The sequence below is a fragment of the Hippocampus zosterae genome, chromosome 8, assembly GCF_025434085.1.
Source record: "Hippocampus zosterae strain Florida chromosome 8, ASM2543408v3, whole genome shotgun sequence".
Lineage (NCBI taxonomy): Eukaryota > Metazoa > Chordata > Actinopteri > Syngnathiformes > Syngnathidae > Hippocampus > Hippocampus zosterae.
Window position 1 is genome coordinate 10,100,600 of NC_067458.1, and position 8,634 is coordinate 10,109,233.

The 8,634-nt window shown below is 41.9% G+C and overlaps 2 protein-coding genes across 7 annotated transcripts in view; both read left to right on the forward strand.

Moving 5' to 3' along the window:
• Positions 1-5,682, forward strand: part of mast3b (microtubule associated serine/threonine kinase 3b) — a 43,422-nt gene extending 37,740 nt beyond the window's left edge. For all 6 annotated transcript variants that reach the window (XM_052074400.1, XM_052074401.1, XM_052074398.1 and 3 more), the window contains 2 exons: positions 1,516-1,700; positions 2,046-5,682. In XM_052074400.1, the coding sequence (XP_051930360.1) occupies positions 1,516-1,700; positions 2,046-3,109 (1,249 nt within the window). In that variant the 3' untranslated portion in view covers positions 3,110-5,682. The remainder of the gene's footprint in view (positions 1-1,515; positions 1,701-2,045) is intronic.
• Positions 5,683-6,094: 412 nt separating this feature from the next.
• ndufa7 (NADH:ubiquinone oxidoreductase subunit A7) lies at positions 6,095-7,997 on the forward strand. The gene is made up of 4 exons (XM_052074405.1): positions 6,095-6,250; positions 6,465-6,514; positions 6,841-6,978; positions 7,781-7,997. The coding sequence occupies exons 1-4, from the start codon at positions 6,200-6,202 to the stop codon at positions 7,866-7,868; spliced, it is 327 nt and encodes a 108-aa protein (XP_051930365.1). The 5' UTR covers positions 6,095-6,199; the 3' UTR covers positions 7,869-7,997.
• The last annotated feature ends 637 nt before the right edge of the window (positions 7,998-8,634 follow it).

Genomic DNA, 8,634 nt, shown 5'->3' on the forward strand with positions numbered 1-8,634 from the left:
ACTTGAATACTTAATTGTTTAATTCATAAAGGAACGACTTAACATGACGTGGCAAACACGGGCTTCCTTCCACTTGGTGCGCTTAGTCGTGCAAATGGGTAAAAATTGTCTTTTTTTTTTTAAACAACACATATTTGTAAAAATGGGAGCATAGAGTCCTATGATTAAGGATTGTTGACATACATAAATCTGCAAAGGGTTACCAAAGTATCACTAAAAGTCTAAACTTGTACCCTTAATTTTTAAATATATACTGCATATATCCTGTAGACCAGGGGTGCCCATTAGGTAGATCCTGATCTACCGGTAGATCTAAGACAGGTCCCAAGTAGATCCGAGGAGTGTCGAGAAGAAAAAAAAACTAACAACCATTTGTGTGTCTTTGTACATGTTAGTAATATATTTTTTGTGTTAATATACACTGCACCCTAATCATCTTATCAGTCTCATTTTCACTATTTTTAAAAAATAAAATAAAGCAGGTCAATCTTAAATTTACGGTGGCGCGTGATTACCTCACCGGAAGTTGTTAGCGCTCAGCAGTTTGCAATTGCAGCGTTTGATCAGAGCTGTTGCGCTCTATCGTTTATCGTCATGATTCTCATTCAGAGTTTGCATCTTGTACAATTCACCGAGGGCACGAGCAAAGAATAGGAATCTAGGAGGGCCCAGGGAAGCACTTTAAAACGGTACGTGTGAGCTATGATAGTTAACAGGCTGAAAAAGTGCGTGGCATGCCTCTGTTTCAGGCTGTTTCTCATCATTGCGTGCGTGCGTGCGTGCGTGCGTGCGTGTGTGTGTGCGTGCGCGTGTGTGCGTGTGTGTGTGTGTGTGTGTGTGTGTGCGCGCGTGTGTGCGCGCGTGCGTGCGCGTGCGCGCCGGTAAGGGTAGATCCCGGGAGGTTAATTGATCGAAAAGTAGATCTTCGATCCAAAAAGTTTGGGCACCCCTGCTGTAGACTCTAGAGTAGGGATATCAAACTCATTTTTGTCGCGGCTACATTATAATTACCGTTTCCCTTGGAGGGCCATGATGACTGAAACTGTATAAAAAAGTCAAGAATAATGTTTTATTCAATTATTAAGTAACTGTAATGGGGGGGTTTGGTAACAAGAAATGCTTACACTATGTCACTGATTTATTACATGCGAAAAATTTTGGTACAGCAATCATTATCATAGTAGATCACAATCATCGTAGAAGTTGACATGTTGGATATGCTTTCGTGGGCCACATAAAATGATGTGACGGGCCAGATTTGGCCCCCGGGCCTTCAGTTTGACACCTGTGCTGTAGAGGCTCATTTTTTTTAATCATCTTCTATCGAATATAGGAACGATGCGGGAGGTGATGGAATTATGGGTAAAAGAGGTGACGCTTTTCTTGCATAACGTAGACGTCGACTAAAATACATTCAAATATAAAACAGGAAATTTAAAACGCTAACTTGAAGACATTAAACGGCTTTGCGTGTTGAACTCTCCTTACTGTGCTGGACTCCTGGTGGTCATGCAGGAGACGCAGCATCCTGAAGAAGTTATCCAAGCAGAGCACAGTGATGCACAGCAGTCGCAGCTTCTCGTCAGGTCTCCACCACTCCGTTTCCTCGAGTGAGAGTCTTCCAGGTTCGCCGACACACAGCCTCTCTCCAGGCCCCTCCACGCCCTGCCGAAGCCCTGCGCCTGACCATCAGGCCTTTGGTAAGTTTGCTGTGCATTTACAAAAGCGTAAAAATGCTGCCAAAAACAAAGGATGCCACACGTCATCATGTAATTGCTTCGGCATATTGCTAAATATGGCGTTTGAGGATATCTGCAAGGAATAAATAATAAGGACACTTGGTGGACAAAATGGATGAATGAATATGAAGGTTAGATTTAGTGGTTGTTTTCATTTTTGTTCTGTTTTATAAATCTGAAAAACAGGTGTAAGAGTAAGTAAGGTTGCCGTTTTCAAGCAGTTCAAACTGGTTTGTGGCTTGGAACGATATTGGGAAGATTTTTAACGTCAGGATTTCCGGATGCGTTTTCTGTCCCACTTTCCAGATAACTCTCCTCAGAGCACTTCTCCATGTTCCAGTTCTCCCAATTCCCCTGCCGCACACATCCGACCAAGTTCTCTCCACGGTTTGGGCTCCAAGCTCAGCACACAGCGTTACACCAAGGTGGGCCGCCGGAAGTCAACCAGCAACATCCCGCCTTCACCCCTCGCCTGCTCCTCTTCTTCGGCACAGCCGCTTTCTCCACAGCGCTCTCCCTCACCGTTGCCGGGATTCGGCAAAACACTTCACCCCTTCCATGGCAAAACCCTGTCACCGCCCACCATCGTTAGGCACATCGTGCGGCCCCGCAGTGCAGAACCACCTCGATCTCCCCTCCTCAAGAGGGTCCAGTCAGCTGAGAAACTATCTGGAATGTATCACGCCGATAAGAAGTCATACACCCCCCGCAGGCACACCCTGGAAGTGCCCTTTTACAGTGAAGGGGAGCTGCTTGTTGACTCAGAAGCAGATGGGAGCTTCTCTGGCTCTCACCAGGGGGTCGACCACTCCAGACTCTGCAGCTACTTGGGCGGCCAGAGGATGTGGGACTCGGGGCCCGAGCGATCAGAGCAACTGGTTGTCATGCGAAAGCTCAACCTCTCGGAGCGCCGCGACTCCTTCAAAAAGCAGGAGGCGGTCCAGGAGGTGAGCTTTGACGAGCCCGAGGAGAAAACGAGCGCTACGGCCACCTCTGGGGTTCAACAAAAGCAAGCCCAGAAACAGCTGCAACACAGGACCACTTGGCTGGCTAAGACTGGATCGCAAAACAGCCAGGAGGTGGAGCTGCAGGTGCCTACGATACGGAGGTTCACCCTCGTGCCCCAAATCGCCGTGCAGGGCTCGACAGAGAGCGAGGAACAGGATGAGTGGGAGCCATGTTCAGACGGCGAGGAGGCCCAGCAGGAGCTCACCGTCACTTCGTCTCAGCCACAGCAGCTGGTGGACCTGCTTCGCGATCAGAGCTGCAGCCATGAAGAGGACACGTCCAGTTCCACTCAAGTCGGACAATCGGCTGCAAAGTCCGAGTGCGGACAGGAGACGCCACATAAGGCACATGTCAAAAAGTGATAGCTGGCCCTGCACTGAGGGTGATGAGAAAGTGGCAGATTTTACTTGAATTTTTGTACTGTACATATTTGCTTGGTGGACCTGCCGGTCTTATTTATTACAATTGTAAAGCACGGTGCATTAAGTGCAAGGGAGGGAAGGTCTTAATGGTTCAACAGCCACGGCTCAACTTTTTGTATCCGTGAGATGTGTTTTTTGCCTCTGTGACTGGATGTCATTCAGTTTTATTTTTTATAAATGTCTATATTTTTAAATAAATTGCTGTGGTACCAAGTAAGTTGAAAACGCTGGGAATTGTTATTGGACCAAAATGTGCTAGAAGTTGTTTTTAGAATGTTATGTTGTTCATGTTACACCTTCCCCGCCTTTCACATTGTTTTGACCTTCAGCTTCCACTCGTAACACCAGTCGAAAATCCCCAGGACCTTTGGCCTTGTGTCCCACACTGTGAGCAACATGGTGGATATGTTTTTTCTTGTGCATACATAAGGCATGGAAATCATCCCTGCATCACATACCCGTCCCTTTTGCTGCCTGCTTAGGACTCCTTACGCACAACACGACAACATAACTTGCCCTCATTAGACTGCAAAATCAAATTTAGACGAACTGGAAAACTGCTTACAATGTTTCACTTGTTAAAAAAACAAACATATTAGTGGAGCGGTAATGAATGTAACATTAGTCATCTGAATATTTCATCTTTGTGTTGTAGTTTAAAAAAAATACTGAATACTGACCAGGTTTTCTGCCGTTTGCAATTCATGGTCAGAGCATTGTTTTGTGTATGCACGCACGCTTGTGTAAAACTCATCTGATGAAATCCTGTGCTCAAAGTAATATCTTTAGATTTGGATCACGTGCGCCGTTTGCGATCCAAACAGGTTGTTCCTGTTGTTTGACTGTGTTCAATGCAAAGTGTCGTGTCTGTGACACGAACAACCTTCAGCAGCCAAATCGAAGTCCATGTCTTCTTTGCAACCGTGAGTTAAGAGGGGCTTTTGTAAGCGTACAACATGATATTGTATTTCGCCTTTTGTTCAAAAACTAATGCTAAATGTGTTGCTTTTGTATCTTTATTCACATCAGCAAAGAGACACCTTGCTTTCCTACCTATCTCTATTAAAAGTGTGTTCAAGTTTACAGCATGCTTGGGGAGTGCACTCATGTATTCAGACGTTCATTTTGTACTTTTGGCTGAATGTGCGAGGTAAACAGAAATGTTAAATCTGAAACCAGGGCTTGTTGAAACATGTGTTTTTGTACTTGTATTTTGTGTATAAATGTCTATTTTCATAAGGTTGTGAACATGTTAAAGGACATGAGACACACAAGGACAATGATGACAAGTTGCACAAGTTCACAAAATCTGCCGTGAGGGATGTGGCCTGTAATTCAGCGCGGTGTTTTCATGATCTGTTCCGAATAGTAACCCTCCCACTCCCAATCCCTTCCCCACCCCTCAAGCACAGTGGTGTACTTCAGTCCGAATAGATTGGTTTACTTTCCACTTCTGCAAAGATTCACAACTTTTTTGTCCTCACCACAAGCATTTTGTGATTTGTGCGAGTGTGCGACGGAATTGTTTACAACAAAATTCAATGGTACTGTACAGATCTTCAAGATGAAACTTCCCTTTTTCATACCTTAAATGAATGTTACAAAAGTAGACGTTTTTCAGTTGTTTCTGCAATTCGTTTTGAATACATTAAGCTAAGTGCAAAAATCAGCAAGCAAAATGACTTGTGATCTGTTTACAGGCACTTATAGAACAGGATTAATGTCGTGTTTGGAACAACATTGGTGGATTTCTTGTCTCAATTGTTTTTTTTGTGTGTGTGTTTTCAAGTTATGGTATTTATGGGCAATGCGTGAATATTGACAACTTTAAAAATAATACAATTCGGTGATCAAGACTTCCGATAGACGGGAAAAGTAATAAACTGCACAGTACACATGTATTTTGAAAAAGTATTGGGATGCTATCGTGAATGGTGATGGTTGAGGTTAAGTTGTGCTAAACTAAATTTACCCAAGCAGGCCTCTTTGGACATGCTCTATGCTCATTCTGCAACAGTGTTCACTATGATTCGCAAGGTATTTTTGATATGACAAAAAAGTCTAGATGTTAATTTTCCAGTCCCGCATGAAAAATGTGTTCTCCCAAAATCTTTGTTCTTCAAGTGTGTCTTGTGGTAAAGAGGAAGTCAAGTCAAAAACCCTATTCTAAACACGGTATTCTGATTAATTATTGAGTTTGTGGATTCTGAATTAAGATGAAAATCTCACCTGCTTTTATCCATCTGAAGGGTCTGACAACAGTAATGGCACCAGTTACCCCAACCTAAGTGATGTAATGAAAGCAAGCGGTCAGGAACACATGATCATTTTCTCAAGAAAAACGGCACACTGTTGTAAATGTGCACGTTTTCTCCTGTGGACGCTTCTGTTCAATGCATGCTGCATGAAACAAGCACACATCTGTAATACTTGATTGCATGGTATATTGGCGCTGTCGCCCAGTACTGTGTATTCTTGTGGGAAAATAAAATTTGTATTGCTCTTCGACCAAATTGTGTGTTGGACCTATTGTTTATTTTTACATTTGGAAACTTTATCGGGGTCCACACTCTCATTTTGATCTTATTTATTTTTTCAAATCTCAAACGGAGACGTCAGGCCAAGACTTTACACAGCTCGTTGCACCTCTTTGCGTCACGTCAATGATCGCTGTTCTGTTTCACGCCACTTTCACGCGTCCGTGACTCAACCGAAATTTACTGAAGTCGTTGCTTCTGTTTGTGTTACGTCTCCTATTGTCGTTTGTTCTGTTTCACGCCACAGTCACGTGTCCATAGTTCAACCGAAATATTTGACCACACAAAATGATTTGCGATAACGGCTTTAACAATTATGATTGTCAGACCGGATCCTTTTTCTACCAGAAATCGACAGTGAACAGAAATAATCACTGGAGATTAGAAAGTGCAAAGTGCAGCAGTGTACTATCCAGGCCACAGGGTGTCAGTAGTGAGCCGAGAAATATAGTTACTGAACAGAACAAGCTGCGTGTCCTTCATAACAGCAAACATGGCGACTGCCACAAAAATAATTCAAAGGCTTCGAAATTTTCTATCAGGGGTAAGTAATTGAAACACGGTCTTATGATAAATAAAAGGCAGGAGTGCCCAGAACAGCAGATATTTAAAATAAAATGATGTATGTTACTGGACAGCGTTAATTTGTCTGCAAATGAAGGCGTCTGTGTCAGCTACCTTGAGAGCAAAATTATGACGAGACAACAAAACAAGCTCTTTTAACGGTGTTGATGTGGTGCTGTTTTATATATTTACAGCGTGACCTTCAAGGTAAACTCCAGCTGCGCTATGAAGAGATCGCAAAGAGGTTTGTTTTGTAAATCTGTTGAAATTACGAGGCAATGTTGCATTAAACTTGTATGCAAACAACCCCCCATTGTTTTCTGTCTGATTTGACATTTCAAGTTTATGAATGGTGCGGAATGAACTAATGTGCACTGCGGTATAAAATTACTGTACGTTGTCATGGGGCACAACAGATGCGGTTGCGCTTACTAGTTTACATTTGTTTTCCGTTTATGGCCAAGAAATGCTTTCTATACAAATATTAACTGGAAATGACTTTACTACTGCGTTAGTGGTAGTTAAGGGCATTATTGTCTGCATTATATTGAGTTTTTTTTTCTTTTGTAGAACGCAGCCTCCACCCAATTTGGCCGAAGGGCCGAGTCATAAGTTTGCAGACAACTACTATTTCACCAGAGATGGACGCAGAGAATCCATGCCCCCTACTGTTGTCATGTCCTCACAGAAGGCACTCACTGCCGGCAGGTAAAGACTTTTTTTTCCTCGAAAAGGAATAAATACAAATTGAAATAATTACTCCCAGAGGGAAACAGTTACCACAATAAAACCATTATTTATGTATTATTCATTCTCCCCGAAAATGCTTTTACTCGTAATTCCTCAAAAGGAAATTCAGTTTCCCCAAAGAGTGGAAGGGGCGCACAAACAGGGATGTGCCTCTTGAATTTTTTCTTGAATCTTGAATTCAACAGGGTGGGGTCAGCGTCCTGCTCAACGGCCTTTAAGGGTGTTTAGAAAAGCTGAAGTAGTTGACTTCATGCAAGCAAGCTTTTTAACATTACTTCCACACAACAAAAACAGAAATGAACCACTCTATAATGACTTAGAAATAATACATTGTTGTCACATCTCTTCAAAGCAACTGTTGACACTGATTTTTTTTTGTTTGTTTTTCAATATAATTGATGTGGATTTCATTACCATGTAGATATACTCAACAGATGTCTGTCGCACTTTCCTACATTTCAGTATGGTCTGTTTCTGGTTGGATACATATCTAGGCATATATTGTTGCAATTAGAACACAAAGATGTTAAAATGAAACGGAATGCATGTTCAAATTATATGAACAGTGGCTATATAACACACATGTTCATCCGCCAGGTTTTTGTGATGTAAAAAAATGAAACAGAATAATATTTTCAAAACCTTTTCCACCCTTTAACATGACATACTGTATTTCCTGTACAACTCAATTCAGCGCCTGTGGATCGGTTAGATTATTCCTAGGTCAAGTCATTGTATGTCTCTGCTTGTTATATTCCAGCCAAGCTGTTGCATCAGCAAAGACTCCAGTGACTCCCGGTGCAGTGTACAAGCAACTAGAACTCTCCACTGACCAACCATACCTCTGAGCTTGAATAAAATAAAAAAAACTTTCAAGCATTAGTGACTTATCAACCCTCAGAACCCATTCCTGCAGAGATCTAATCACTCTTGTGGTTGTATATTACAAATGTCATTAATAAAACTGATTCAGTGTCTATTTTTGTCCCCATTAGTCATTCATTGTTTTGTTGCATTTGTAGGTGTCATCCACTATTTCCACTGCACTTTTCTGGAGGCACAACACAGTCACGCTGTTAGGCTGAATGAAATCTAAACTGTACCTATACTTTTCCAGGTGGAGCTGGTTTACCCAGATATGACTTCATTCACTTAAATGTATACTGTATACGATATATTTGAAGACATAGGAGAACACAAATGTCATCTATCACATATTGTATTGTAATGACCTGAACAAAATACATTCATGACACTCAGTGAATTATACGCAAGGTGAAGAACACACATCCTGAAAAAAGAAAAACCCACCTGGATTCAGGTGATTACCTTATACACAGGAAGTCAGAGAGATGAAAAGCCAAATAGACATTGAACATACGAATTCAAAGTCAATTTATTGACACCGTACTTTGAGAGCATATACAGTAGTGCCCTATCGAAAGTTCAGAAGAAAATTATTGCAAGTTAATGATTTAACTGTAAATATAAACAGAAGATGCAATGATATAGAAAGAATAATAAAACGGAAATTGCCATTTGTCGTTGTATCTGCAGATACAATGAAATTGAGGCAACTCCACGTTTATACGTTTTACAGAGAATAAGAAAATA

Coding starts and splice junctions, on each gene's coding strand:
- ndufa7 (XM_052074405.1), top strand. CDS start 6,200: ATGGCGACTGCCACAAAAATAATTCAAAGGCTTCGAAATTTTCTATCA. Junction 6,251..6,464: donor TTCGAAATTTTCTATCAGGG/GTAAGTAATTGA, acceptor ATATATTTACAG/CGTGACCTTCAAGGTAAACT. Junction 6,515..6,840: donor TATGAAGAGATCGCAAAGAG/GTTTGTTTTGTA, acceptor TTTCTTTTGTAG/AACGCAGCCTCCACCCAATT.